Source organism: Pelophylax lessonae (genome assembly GCF_965119305.1).
Source record: "Pelophylax lessonae genome assembly, chromosome: 11".
NCBI lineage: Eukaryota > Metazoa > Chordata > Amphibia > Anura > Ranidae > Pelophylax > Pelophylax lessonae.
Window position 1 is genome coordinate 152,627,703 of NC_138778.1, and position 15,863 is coordinate 152,643,565.

The following is a 15,863-nucleotide window of genomic DNA, read 5'->3' on the forward strand; positions in this document are numbered from 1 at the left end:
GGACAGCACCGAAATAGGTTGGGGTGTGAATAGGACAGCACCGGAGTAGTTTAGAGTGGGAATAGGACAGCACCCAAGTAGGTTGGGGTGGGAATAGGACAGCACCCAAGTAGGTTGGAGTGGGAATAGGACAGCACCCAAGTAGGTTGGAGTGGGAATAGGACAGCAACGGAGTAGGTTGGAGTGGGAATAGGACAGCACCGGAGTAGGTTGGAGTGGCAATAGGACAGCACCGGAGTAGGTTGGAGTGGGAATAGGACAGCACCGAAGTAGGTTGGGGTGGGAATAGGAGAGCACCAAAGTAGGTTGGGGTGGGAAAAGGAAAGCACCGGAGTAGGTTGGAGTGGGAATAGAACAGCACAGGAGTAGGTTGGATGGGAATAGGACAGCACCGGAGTAGGTTTGAGTGGGAATAGGACAGCACCGGAGTAGGTTGGATGGGAATAAGACAGCACCGGAGTAGGTTGGATGGGAATAGGACAGCACCGGAGTAGGTTGGATGGGAAAAGGGCAGCACCGAAGTAGGTTGGAGTGGGAATAGAACAGCAACGGAGTAGGTTGGAGTGGGAAAAGGACAGCACCGGAGTAGGTTGGGGTGAGAATAGGACAGCACCGAAGTAGGTTGGGGTGGGAATAGGACAGCACCGGAGTAGGTTGGGGAAGGAATAGGACAGCACACGAGTAGGTTAAGTGGGAATAGGACAGCACCGGAGTAGGTTGGAGTGGGAATAGGACAGCACCGAAATAGGTTGGGGTGTGAATAGGACAGCACCGGAGTAGTTTAGAGTGGGAATAGGACAGCACCGGAGTAGGTTGGAGTGGGAATAAGACAGCACCGGAGTAGGTTGGAGTGGGAATAGGACAGCACCGGAGTAGGTTGGGTGGGAATAGGACAGCACCGGAGTAGGTTGGGGTGGGAATAGGACAGCATCGGAGTAGGTTGCAGTGGGAATAAGACAGCACCGGAGTAGGTTGGAGTGGGAATAGGACAGCACCCAAGAAGGTTGGAGTGGGAATAGGACAGCAACGGAGTAGGTTGGAGCGGGAATAGGACAGCAACAGAGTAGGTTGGAGTGGGAATAGGACAGCACCGGAGTAGGTTGGAGTGGCAATAGGACAGCACCGGAGTAGGTTGGAGTGGGAATAGGACAGCACCGAAGTAGGTTGGGGTGGGAATAGGAGAGCACCGAAGTAGGTTGGGGTGGGAAAAGGACAGCACCGGAGTAGGTTGGAGTGGGAATAGAACAGCACCGGAGAAGGTTGGATGGGAATAGGACAGCACCGGAGTAGGTTGGAGTGGGAATAGGACAGCACCGGAGTAGGTTGGATGGGAATAAGACAGCACCGGAGTAGGTTGGATGGGAATAGGACAGCACCGGAGTAGGTTGGATGGGAAAAGTGCAGCACCGAAGTAGGTTGGAGTGGGAATAGAACAGCACCGGAGTAGGTTGGAGTGGGAAAAGGACAGCACCGGAGTAGGTTGGGGTGAGAATAGGACAGCACCCAAGTAGGTTGGGGTGGGAATAGGACAGCACCGGAGTAGGTTGGGGAGGGAATAGGACAGCACCGGAGAAGGTGAAGTGGGAATAGGACAGCACCGGAGTAGGTTGGAGTGGGAATAGGACAGCACCGAAATAGGTTGAGGTGTGAATAGGACAGCACCGGAGTAGTTTAGAGTGGGAATAGGACAGCACCGGAGTAGGTTGGAGTGGGAATAAGACAGCACCGGAGTAGGTTGGAGTGGGAATAGGACAGCACCGGAGTAGGTTGGAGTGGGAATAGGACAGCACCGGAGTAGGTTGGGGTGGGAATAGGACAGCATCGGAGTAGGTTGGAGTGGGAATAAGACAGCACCGGAGTAGGTTGGAGTGGGAATAGGACAGCACCGGAGTAGGTTGGGTGGGAATAGGACAGCACTGGAGTAGGTTGGGGTGGGAATAGGACAGCACCGGAGTAGGTTGGGGTGGGAATAGGACAGCACCGGAGTAGGGTGGAGTGGGAATAAGACAGCACCGGAGTAGGGTGGAGTGGGAATAGGACAGCACCGGAGTAGGTTGGAGTGGGAATAGGACAGCACCGGAGTAGGGTGGAGTGGGAATAGGACAGCACCGGAGTAGGGTGGAGTGGGAATAGGACAGCACTGGAGTAGGGTGGAGTCGGAATAGGACAGCACCGGAGTAGGTTGGAGTGGGAATAGGACAGCACTGGAGTAGGGTGGAGTGGGAATAGGACAGCACTGGAGTAGGGTGGAGTCGGAATAGGACAGCACCGGAGTAGGTTGGAGTGGGAATAGGACAGCACCGGAGTAGGTTGGATGGGAATAAGACAGCTCCGGAGTAGGTTGGATGGGAATAGGACAGCACCGGAGTAGGTTGGATGGGAAAAGGACAGCACCGAAGTAGGTTGGAGTGGGAATAGAACAGCACCGGAGTAGGTTGGAGTGGGAAAAGGACAGCACCGAAGTAGGTTGGGGAGGGAATAGGACAGCACCGGAGTAGGTTGGGGAGGGAATAGGACAGCACCGGAGTAGGTTGAAGTGGGAACAGGACAGCACTGGAGTAGGTTGGAGTGGGAATAGGACAGCACCGGAGAAGGTTGGAATGGGAATAGGACAGCACCGGAGTAGGTTGGAGTGTTAATAGGACAGCACCGGAGTAGGTTGGGGTGGCAATAGGAGAGCACCGAAGTAGGTTAGGGTGGGAAAAGGACAGCACCGGAGTAGGTTGGAGTGGGAATAGGACAGCACCGAAGTAGGTTGGAGTGGGAATAGGACAGCACCGGAGTAGGTTGGGTGGGAATAGGACAGCACCGGAGTAGGTTGGAGTGGGAATAGGACAGCACCCAAGTAGGTTGGGGTGGGAATAGGACAGCACCCAAGTAGGTTGGGGTGGGAATAGGACAGCACCCAAGTAGGTTGGGGTGGAAATAGGACAGCACCCAAGTAGGTTGGGGTGGGAATAGGACAGCACCCAAGTAGGTTGGGGTGGGAATAGGACAGAACCGAAGTAGGTTGGGTGGGAATAGGACAGAACCGGAGTAGGTTGGGTGGGAATAGGACAGCACCGGAGTAGGTTGGGTGGGAATAGGACAGCACCGGAGTAGGTTGGAGTGGGAATAGGACAGCAACGGAGTAGGTTGGGGTGGGAATAGAACAGCACCAGGGTAGGTTGGAGTGGGAATAGGACAGCACCGGAGTAGGGTGGAGTGGGAATAGGACAGCACCGGAGTAGGGTGGAGTGGGAATAGGACAGCACCGGAGTAGGGTGGAGTCGGAATAGGACAGCACCGGAGTAGGGTGGAGTCGGAATAGGACAGCAACAGGGTAGGGTGGTGTGGGAATAGGACAGCACCGAAGTAGGTTGGGTTGGCAATAGGACAGCACCGCGCAGGGATGAAGTGGGAATAGGACAGCACCGGAGTAGGGTGGAGTGGGAATAGGACAGCACCGGTGTAGGGTGGAGTCGGAATAGGACAGCACCGGAGTAGGGTGGAGTGGGAGTCAGGTAGGTAAGTCCATCCTCTTCAGCTACCCTTCACCTAATCAGCATTTAACCTCCTGCAAGAGGCTTATTTTCTCCATCCCGGAATGCATGCACACAGGCAGGACTCCTCCTGATTGGCTGAGACACACAGCGGAAGCCATTGGCTCCCACTGCTGTCAATCAGTCAGTGAGGTTTGGAGGAGAGAGGTGGGCGGAGCCAAATCATGGTCCTGTGTCTGAATGGACACACAGAGCAGCTGCTCAGCTCGGGTGCCCCCATAGCAAGCTGCTTACTGTGGGAGGCAGGAGGGACAGGCCAGGAGCATAGAATAGGGACCCGAGAAGAGGAGCATCAGGACTGCTCTGTGCAAAACCATTACACAGAGCAGGTAAAGATAACATGTTTGTTATTTCAAACAAAAAAAAAAAACATGACTTTATTATCACTTTATCACTTTAACATGGTTTTCTATGGGTCACATTCACATCTCTACATTTTTTGGGACTTTTTCCTGGCGTTTTTTTTTTTGGTTCCATAGACTTCAATGTAAATACAGTGAAAACACATCAAAAACGCAGAGCTATTCGATGCATTTCTGCTGATCTCAACCCGCAAGACAAAAGACACCTCTCCAAATTGTCCCCGGACAGTCTCCTGTAATATATTGTGCTGTGTGATGATGGACATTGTCCTCGGACAGTCTCCTGTAATATATTGTGCTGTGTGATGATGGACATTGTCCTCGGACAGTCTCCTGTAATATACTGTGCTGTGTGATGATAGACATTGTCCCCGGACAGTCTCCTGTAATATATTGTGCTGTGTGATGATGGACATTGTCCTCGGACAGTCTCCTGTAATATACTGTGCTGTGTGATGATGGACATTGTCCTCGGACAGTCTCCTGTAATATACTGTGCTGTGTGATGATGGACATTGTCCCCGGACAGTCTCCTGTAATATACTGTGCTGTGTGATGATGGACATTGTCCCCGGACAGTCTCCTGTAATATATTGTGCTGTGTGATGATGGACATTGTCCCCGGACAGTCTCCTGTAATATACTGTGCTGTGTGATGATGGACATTGTCCCTGGACAGTCTCCTGTAATATACTGTGCTGTGTGATGATGGACATCGTCCTCGGACAGTCTCCTGTAATATATTGTGCTGTGTGATGATGGACATTGTCCTCGGACAGTCTCCTGTAATATATTGTGCTGTGTGATGATGGACATTGTCCCTGGACAGTCTCTTGTAATATACTGTGCTGTGTGATGATGGACATTGTCTTCGGACAGTCTCCTGTAATATATTGTGCTGTGTGATGATGGAAATTGTCCCCGGACAGTCTCCTGTAATATATTGTGCTGTGTGATGATGGACATTGTCCTCGGACAGTCTCCTGTAATATATTGTGCTGTGTGATGATGGAAATTGTCCCCGGACAGTCTCCTGTAATATATTGTGCTGTGTGATGATGGACATTGTCCTCGGACAGTCTCCTGTAATATACTGTGCTGTGTGATGATGGACATTGTCCTCGGACAGTCTCCTGTAATATACTGTGCTGTGTGATGATGGACATTGTCCCCGGACAGTCTCCTGTAATATACTGTGCTGTGTGATGATGGACATTGTCCTCGGACAGTCTCCTGTAATATATTGTGCTGTGTGATGATGGACATTGTCCTCGGACAGTCTCCTGTAATATATTGTGCTGTGTGATGATGGACATTGTCCTCGGACAGTCTCCTGTAATATATTGTGCTGTGTGATGATGGACATTGTCCTCGGACAGTCTCCTGTAATATATTGTGCTGTGTGATGATGGACATTGTCCTCGGACAGTTTCCTATAATATACTGTGCTGTGTGATGATGGACATTGTCCTCGGACAGTCTCCTGTAATATATTGTGCTGTGTGATGATGGACATTGTCCCCGGACAGTCTCCTGTAATATACTGTGCTGTGTGATGATGGACATTGTCCTCGGACAGTCTCCTGTAATATACTGTGCTGTGTGATGATGGACATTGTCCCCGGACAGTCTCCTGTAAAATACTGTGCTGTGTGATGATGGACATTGTCCCCGGACAGTTTCCTATAATATACTGTGCTGTGTGATGATGGACATTGTTCTCGGACAGTCTCCTGTAATATATTGTGCTGTGTGATGATGGACATTGTCCCCGGACAGTCTCCTGTAATATACTGTGCTGTGTGATGATGGACATTGTCCTCGGACAGTCTCCTGTAATATACTGTGCTGTGTGATGATGGACATTGTTCTCGGACAGTCTCCTGTAATATATTGTGCTGTGTGATGATGGACATTGTCCCCGGACAGTTTCCTATAATATACTGTGCTGTGTGATGATGGACATTGTCCCCGGACAGTCTCCTGTAATACATTGTGCTGTGTGATGATGGACATTGTCCTCGGACAGTCTCCTGTAATATATTGTGCTGTGTGATGATGGACATTGTCCCCGGACAGTCTCTTATAATATAGTGTGCTGTGTGATGATGGACATTGTCCTCGGACAGTTTCCTATAATATACTGTGCTGTGTGATGATGGACATTGTCCTCGGACAGTTTCCTATAATATATTGTGCTGTGTGATGATGGACATTGTCCTCGGACAGTCTCCTGTAATATACTGTGCTGTGTGATGATGGACATTGTCCTCGGACAGTCTCCTGTAATATACTGTGCTGTGTGATGATGGACATTGTCCCCGGACAGTCTCCTGTAATATACTGTGCTGTGTGATGATGGACATTGTCCTCGGACAGTCTCCTGTAATATACTGTGCTGTGTGATGATGGACATTGTCCCCGGACAGTCTCCTGTAATATATTGTGCTGTGTGATGATGGACATTGTCCTCGGACAGTCTCCTGTAATATACTGTGCTGTGTGATGATGGACATTGTCCTCGGACAGTCTCCTGTAATATACTGTGCTGTGTGATGATGGACATTGTCCTCGGACAGTCTCCTGTAATATACTGTGCTGTGTGATGATGGACATTGTCCCCGGACAGTCTCCTGTAATATACTGTGCTGTGTGATGATGGACATTGTCCCCGGACAGTCTCCTGTAATATACTGTGCTGTGTGATGATGGACATTGTCCTCGGACAGTCTCCTGTAATATACTGTGCTGTGTGATGATGGACATTGTCCCCGGACAGTCTCCTGTAATATATTGTGCTGTGTGATGATGGACATTGTCCTCGGACAGTCTCCTGTAATATACTGTGCTGTGTGATGATGGACATTGTCCTCGGACAGTCTCCTGTAATATACTGTGCTGTGTGATGATGGACATTGTCCCCGGACAGTCTCCTGTAATATATTGTGCTGTGTGATGATGGACATTGTCCCCGGACAGTCTCCTGTAATACATTGTGCTGTGTGATGATGGACATTGTCCCCGGACAGTCTCTTATAATATAGTGTGCTGTGTGATGATGGACATTGTCCTCGGACAGTTTCCTATAATATATTGTGCTGTGTGATGATGGACATTGTCCTCGGACAGTTTCCTATAATATATTGTGCTGTGTGATGATGGACATTGTCCTCGGACAGTCTCCTGTAATATACTGTGCTGTGTGATGATGGACATTGTCCTCGGACAGTCTCTTATAATATACTGTGCTGTGTGATGATGGACATTGTCCTCGGACAGTCTCCTGTAATATACTGTGCTGTGTGATGATGGACATTGTCCCCGGACAGTCTCCTGTAATATACTGTGCTGTGTGATGATGGACATTGTCCCCGGACAGTCTCCTGTAATATACTGTGCTGTGTGATGATGGACATTGTCCTCGGACAGTCTCCTGTAATATATTGTGCTGTGTGATGATGGACATTGTCCCCGGACAGTCTCCTGTAATATATTGTGCTGTGTAATGATGGACATTGTCCCCGGACAGTCTCCTGTAATATATTGTACTGTGTGGTGATGGACATTGTCCTCGGACAGTCTCCTGTAATATACTGTGCTGTGTGATGATGGACATTGTCCCCGGACAGTCTCCTGTAATATATTGTGCTGTGTGATGATGGACATTGTCCTCGGACAGTCTCCTGTAATATACTGTGCTGTGTGATGATGGACATTGTCCTCGGACAGTCTCCTGTAATATACTGTGCTGTGTGATGATGGACATTGTCCCCGGACAGTCTCCTGTAATATACTGTGCTGTGTGATGATGGACATTGTCCTCGGACAGTCTCCTGTAATATACTGTGCTGTGTGATGATGGACATTGTCCCCGGACAGTCTCCTGTAATATATTGTGCTGTGTGATGATGGACATTGTCCCCGGACAGTCTCCTGTAATACATTGTGCTGTGTGATGATGGACATTGTCCCCGGACAGTCTCTTATAATATAGTGTGCTGTGTGATGATGGACATTGTCCTCGGACAGTTTCCTATAATATATTGTGCTGTGTGATGATGGACATTGTCCTCGGACAGTCTCTTATAATATACTGTGCTGTGTGATGATGGACATTGTCCTCGGACAGTCTCCTGTAATATATTGTGCTGTGTGATGATGGACATTGTCCTCGGACAGTCTCCTGTAATATACTGTGCTGTGTGATGATGGACATTGTCCTCGGACAGTCTCCTGTAATATACTGTGCTGTGTGATGATGGACATTGTCCCCGGACAGTCTCCTGTAATATATTGTACTGTGTGATGATGGACATTGTCCGCGGACAGTCTCCTGTAATATATTGTGCTGTGTGATGATGGACATTGTCCTCGGACAGTCTCCTGTAATATACTGTGCTGTGTGATGATGGACATTGTCCTCGGACAGTCTCCTGTAATATACTGTGCTGTGTGATGATGGACATTGTCCCCGGACAGTCTCCTGTAATATACTGTGCTGTGTGATGATGGACATTGTCCCCGGACAGTCTCCTGTAATATACTGTGCTGTGTGATGATGGACATTGTCCTCGGACAGTTTCCTATAATATATTGTGCTGTGTGATGATGGACATTGTCCTCGGACAGTCTCCTGTAATATATTGTGCTGTGTGATGATGGACATTGTCCTCGGACAGTCTCCTGTAATATACTGTGCTGTGTGATGATGGACATTGTCCTCGGACAGTCTCTTATAATATACTGTGCTGTGTGATGATGGACATTGTCCTCGGACAGTCTCCTGTAATATACTGTGCTGTGTGATGATGGACATTGTCCTCGGACAGTCTCCTGTAATATACTGTGCTGTGTGATGATGGACATTGTCCCCGGACAGTCTCCTGTAATATATTGTGCTGTGTAATGATGGACATTGTCCCCGGACAGTCTCCTGTAATATATTGTACTGTGTGGTGATGGACATTGTCCTCGGACAGTCTCCTGTAATATACTGTGCTGTGTGATGATGGACATTGTCCTCGGACAGTCTCCTGTAATATACTGTGCTGTGTGATGATGGACATTGTCCCCGGACAGTCTCCTGTAATATATTGTGCTGTGTGATGATGGACATTGTCCTCGGACAGTCTCCTGTAATATACTGTGCTGTGTGATGATGGACATTGTCCTCGGACAGTCTCCTGTAATATACTGTGCTGTGTGATGATGGACATTGTCCCCGGACAGTCTCCTGTAATATATTGTGCTGTGTGATGATGGACATTGTCCCCGGACAGTCTCCTGTAATACATTGTGCTGTGTGATGATGGACATTGTCCTCGGACAGTCTCCTGTAATACATTGTGCTGTGTGATGATGGACATTGTCCCCGGACAGTCTCTTATAATATAGTGTGCTGTGTGATGATGGACATTGTCCTCGGACAGTTTCCTATAATATATTGTGCTGTGTGATGATGGACATTGTCCTCGGACAGTCTCTTATAATATACTGTGCTGTGTGATGATGGACATTGTCCTCGGACAGTCTCCTGTAATATATTGTGCTGTGTGATGATGGACATTGTCCTCGGACAGTCTCCTGTAATATATTGTGCTGTGTGATGATGGACATTGTCCCCGGACAGTCTCCTGTAATATACTGTGCTGTGTGATGATGGACATTGTCCTCGGACAGTCTCCTGTAATATACTGTGCTGTGTGATGATGGACATTGTCCCCGGACAGTCTCCTGTAATATATTGTACTGTGTGATGATGGACATTGTCCTCGGACAGTCTCCTGTAATATATTGTGCTGTGTGATGATGGACATTGTCCCCGGACAGTCTCCTGTAATATACTGTGCTGTGTGATGATGGACATTGTCCTCGGACAGTCTCCTGTAATATACTGTGCTGTGTGATGATGGACATTGTCCTCGGACAGTCTCCTGTAATATACTGTGCTGTGTGATGATGGACATTGTCCCCGGACAGTCTCCTGTAATATATTGTGCTGTGTAATGATGGACATTGTCCCCGGACAGTCTCCTGTAATATATTGTACTGTGTGGTGATGGACATTGTCCTCGGACAGTCTCCTGTAATATACTGTGCTGTGTGATGATGGACATTGTCCTCGGACAGTCTCCTGTAATATACTGTGCTGTGTGATGATGGACATTGTCCCCGGACAGTCTCCTGTAATATATTGTGCTGTGTGATGATGGACATTGTCCTCGGACAGTCTCCTGTAATATACTGTGCTGTGTGATGATGGACATTGTCCTCGGACAGTCTCCTGTAATATACTGTGCTGTGTGATGATGGACATTGTCCCCGGACAGTCTCCTGTAATATATTGTGCTGTGTGATGATGGACATTGTCCCCGGACAGTCTCCTGTAATACATTGTGCTGTGTGATGATGGACATTGTCCCCGGACAGTCTCTTATAATATAGTGTGCTGTGTGATGATGGACATTGTCCTCGGACAGTTTCCTATAATATATTGTGCTGTGTGATGATGGACATTGTCCTCGGACAGTCTCTTATAATATACTGTGCTGTGTGATGATGGACATTGTCCTCGGACAGTCTCCTGTAATATATTGTGCTGTGTGATGATGGACATTGTCCTCGGACAGTCTCCTGTAATATATTGTGCTGTGTGATGATGGACATTGTCCCCGGACAGTCTCCTGTAATATACTGTGCTGTGTGATGATGGACATTGTCCTCGGACAGTCTCCTGTAATATACTGTGCTGTGTGATGATGGACATTGTCCCCGGACAGTCTCCTGTAATATATTGTACTGTGTGATGATGGACATTGTCCTCGGACAGTCTCCTGTAATATATTGTGCTGTGTGATGATGGACATTGTCCTCGGACAGTCTCCTGTAATATACTGTGCTGTGTGATGATGGACATTGTCCTCGGACAGTCTCCTGTAATATACTGTGCTGTGTGATGATGGACATTGTCCTCGGACAGTCTCCTGTAATATACTGTGCTGTGTGATGATGGACATTGTCCCCGGACAGTCTCCTGTAATATATTGTGCTGTGTAATGATGGACATTGTCCCCGGACAGTCTCCTGTAATATATTGTACTGTGTGGTGATGGACATTGTCCTCGGACAGTCTCCTGTAATATACTGTGCTGTGTGATGATGGACATTGTCCTCGGACAGTCTCCTGTAATATACTGTGCTGTGTGATGATGGACATTGTCCCCGGACAGTCTCCTGTAATATATTGTGCTGTGTGATGATGGACATTGTCCTCGGACAGTCTCCTGTAATATACTGTGCTGTGTGATGATGGACATTGTCCTCGGACAGTCTCCTGTAATATACTGTGCTGTGTGATGATGGACATTGTCCCCGGACAGTCTCCTGTAATATATTGTGCTGTGTGATGATGGACATTGTCCCCGGACAGTCTCCTGTAATACATTGTGCTGTGTGATGATGGACATTGTCCCCGGACAGTCTCTTATAATATAGTGTGCTGTGTGATGATGGACATTGTCCTCGGACAGTTTCCTATAATATATTGTGCTGTGTGATGATGGACATTGTCCTCGGACAGTCTCTTATAATATACTGTGCTGTGTGATGATGGACATTGTCCTCGGACAGTCTCCTGTAATATACTGTGCTGTGTGATGATGGACATTGTCCTCGGACAGTCTCCTGTAATATATTGTGCTGTGTGATGATGGACATTGTCCTCGGACAGTCTCCTGTAATATATTGTGCTGTGTGATGATGGACATTGTCCCCGGACAGTCTCCTGTAATATACTGTGCTGTGTGATGATGGACATTGTCCCCGGACAGTCTCCTGTAATATATTGTACTGTGTGATGATGGACATTGTCCTCGGACAGTCTCCTGTAATATACTGTGCTGTGTGATGATGGACATTGTCCCCGGACAGTCTCCTGTAATATATTGTACTGTGTGATGATGGACATTGTCCTCGGACAGTCTCCTGTAATATACTGTGCTGTGTGATGATGGACATTGTCCTCGGACAGTCTCCTGTAATATATTGTGCTGTGTGATGATGGACATTGTCCTCGGACAGTCTCCTGTAATATACTGTGCTGTGTGATGATGGACATTGTCCTCGGACAGTCTCCTGTAATATACTGTGCTGTGTGATGATGGACATTGTCCTCGGACAGTCTCCTGTAATATACTGTGCTGTGTGATGATGGACATTGTCCCCGGACAGTCTCCTGTAATATATTGTGCTGTGTAATGATGGACATTGTCCCCGGACAGTCTCCTGTAATATATTGTACTGTGTGGTGATGGACATTGTCCTCGGACAGTCTCCTGTAATATACTGTGCTGTGTGATGATGGACATTGTCCTCGGACAGTCTCCTGTAATATACTGTGCTGTGTGATGATGGACATTGTCCCCGGACAGTCTCCTGTAATATATTGTGCTGTGTGATGATGGACATTGTCCTCGGACAGTCTCCTGTAATATACTGTGCTGTGTGATGATGGACATTGTCCTCGGACAGTCTCCTGTAATATACTGTGCTGTGTGATGATGGACATTGTCCCCGGACAGTCTCCTGTAATATATTGTGCTGTGTGATGATGGACATTGTCCCCGGACAGTCTCCTGTAATACATTGTGCTGTGTGATGATGGACATTGTCCCCGGACAGTCTCCTGTAATATATTGTGCTGTGTGATGATGGACATTGTCCTCGGACAGTCTCCTGTAATACATTGTGCTGTGTGATGATGGACATTGTCCCCGGACAGTCTCTTATAATATAGTGTGCTGTGTGATGATGGACATTGTCCTCGGACAGTTTCCTATAATATATTGTGCTGTGTGATGATGGACATTGTCCTCGGACAGTCTCTTATAATATACTGTGCTGTGTGATGATGGACATTGTCCTCGGACAGTCTCCTGTAATATATTGTGCTGTGTGATGATGGACATTGTCCTCGGACAGTCTCCTGTAATATATTGTGCTGTGTGATGATGGACATTGTCCTCGGACAGTCTCCTGTAATATATTGTGCTGTGTGATGATGGACATTGTCCCCGGACAGTCTCCTGTAATATACTGTGCTGTGTGATGATGGACATTGTCCTCGGACAGTCTCCTGTAATATACTGTGCTGTGTGATGATGGACATTGTCCCCGGACAGTCTCCTGTAATATATTGTACTGTGTGATGATGGACATTGTCCTCGGACAGTCTCCTGTAATATATTGTGCTGTGTGATGATGGACATTGTCCTCGGACAGTCTCCTGTAATATACTGTGCTGTGTGATGATGGACATTGTCCTCGGACAGTCTCCTGTAATATACTGTGCTGTGTGATGATGGACATTGTCCCCGGACAGTCTCCTGTAATATATTGTACTGTGTGATGATGGACATTGTCCTCGGACAGTCTCCTGTAATATATTGTGCTGTGTGATGATGGACATTGTCCTCGGACAGTCTCCTGTAATATACTGTGCTGTGTGATGATGGACATTGTCCTCGGACAGTCTCCTGTAATATACTGTGCTGTGTGATGATGGACATTGTCCCCGGACAGTCTCCTGTAATATATTGTGCTGTGTGATGATGGACATTGTCCTCGGACAGTCTCCTGTAATATATTGTGCTGTGTGATGATGGACATTGTCCTCGGACAGTCTCCTGTAATATATTGTACTGTGTGATGATGGACATTGTCCTCGGACAGTCTCCTGTAATATATTGTGCTGTGTGATGATGGACATTGTCCTCGGACAGTCTCCTGTAATATATTGTGCTGTGTGATGATGGACATTGTCCTCGGACAGTCTCCTGTAATATACTGTGCTGTGTGATGATGGACATTGTCCTCGGACAGTCTCCTGTAATATACTGTGCTGTGTGATGATGGACATTGTCCTCGGACAGTCTCCTGTAATATATTGTGCTGTGTGATGATGGACATTGTCCCCGGACAGTCTCCTGTAATATATTGTACTGTGTGATGATGGACATTGTCCTCGGACAGTCTCCTGTAATATATTGTGCTGTGTGATGATGGACATTGTCCTCGGACAGTCTCCTGTAATATACTGTGCTGTGTGATGATGGACATTGTCCTCGGACAGTCTCCTGTAATATATTGTACTGTGTGGTGATGGACATTGTCCTCGGACAGTCTCCTGTAATATACTGTGCTGTGTGATGATGGACATTGTCCTCGGACAGTCTCCTGTAATATACTGTGCTGTGTGATGATGGACATTGTCCCCGGACAGTCTCCTGTAATATATTGTGCTGTGTGATGATGGACATTGTCCTCGGACAGTCTCCTGTAATATATTGTGCTGTGTGATGATGGACATTGTCCTCGGACAGTCTCCTGTAATATATTGTACTGTGTGATGATGGACATTGTCCTCGGACAGTCTCCTGTAATATATTGTGCTGTGTGATGATGGACATTGTCCTCGGACAGTCTCCTGTAATATATTGTGCTGTGTGATGATGGACATTGTCCTCGGACAGTCTCCTGTAATATATTGTACTGTGTGATGATGGACATTGTCCTCGGACAGTCTCCTGTAATATATTGTGCTGTGTGATGATGGACATTGTCCTCGGACAGTCTCCTGTAATATACTGTGCTGTGTGATGATGGACATTGTCCTCGGACAGTCTCCTGTAATATACTGTGCTGTGTGATGATGGACATTGTCCTCGGACAGTCTCCTGTAATATACTGTGCTGTGTGATGATGGTCCTCGGACAGTCTCCTGTAATATATTGTGCTGTGTGATGATGGTCCTCGGACAGTCTCCTGTAATATATTGTGCTGTGTGATGATGGTCCTCGGACAGTCTTTTGTAGAGATAATTACTGGGAATAAATGAGGAAATTACATTTTCTAGGTCGGTGTAGATGAGAAGAGTGCACTGCCCCCCCCCTCCCCCCACTGACTGCCTATACTAGGACATAGAATAAGAAGTCTGTGATCAGTGAATAGGAGTAATGTGTGCTCAGGGAGAGGCTAGCCCTCAGCATGGAGTCACCTCTGAGAAGCATGACAACGTCCCGCGGAATGTCCGAGTTCATCTTCTCCGGAGACACGCAGCATCCAGCTAGAGAGCAGACAGGGGGCGGGGTCAGCGCTCATGTGACCCCGGGCGCTCAGGAAACCCCGGAGAGAAAGGTTGGCGGGCTATGTAGGTGGAGGGATGCTGAGGTGAAGGACTGTGGAGGGATGCTGAGGTGAAGCACTATGTGAGGTGGTGGGCTCTGTGGAAGTACGCTGAGGTGAAGGACTATTAGAGGTAAAAGGTGGAGAGTCGCTGAGGTGAAGGACTATGTGAGGTGAAGGACTATGTCAGGTGGAGGGTCGCTGAGGTGAAGGACTATGTCAGGTGGAGGGTCGCTGAGGTGAAGGACTATGTCAGGTGGAGGGTCGCTGAGGTGAAGGACTATGTCAGGTGGAGGGTCGGTGAGGTGAAGGACTATGTCAGGTGGAGGGTCGGTGAGGTGAAGGACTATGTCAGGTGGAGGGTGGAGGGTCGGTGAGGTGAAGGACTATGTCAGGTGGAGGGTCGGTGAGGTGAAGGACTATGTCAGGTGGAGGGTCGGTGAGGTGAAGGACTATGTCAGGTGGAGGGTGGAGGGTCGGTGAGGTGAAGGACTATGTCAGGTGGAGGGTCGGTGAGGTGAAGGACTATGTCAGGTGGAGGGTCGGTGAGGTGAAGGACTATGTCAGGTGGAGGGTCGCTGAAGTGAAGGACTATGTCAGGTGGAGGGACGCTGAGGTGAAGGACTATGTCAGGTGGAGGGACGCTGAGGTGAAGGACTATGTCAGGTGGAGGGTCGGTGAGGTGAAGGACTATGTCAGGTGGAGGGTGGAGGGTCGGTGAGGTGAAGGACTATGTCAGGTGGAGGGTCGCTGAAGTGAAGGACTATGTCAGGTGGAG

The 15,863-nt window shown here is 48.1% G+C and overlaps 1 protein-coding gene across 1 annotated transcript in view; it reads right to left on the bottom strand.

Annotated features, from left to right (window-relative positions):
- Positions 1–15,036, bottom strand: part of SKAP1 (src kinase associated phosphoprotein 1) — a 706,029-nt gene extending 690,993 nt beyond the window's left edge. Inside the window, exon 1 of the mRNA XM_082271509.1 lies at positions 14,958–15,036. Within this exon, the coding sequence (XP_082127635.1) occupies positions 14,958–15,000 (43 nt within the window). The 5' untranslated portion in view covers positions 15,001–15,036. The remainder of the gene's footprint in view (positions 1–14,957) is intronic.
- Positions 15,037–15,863: the final 827 nt, after the last annotated feature.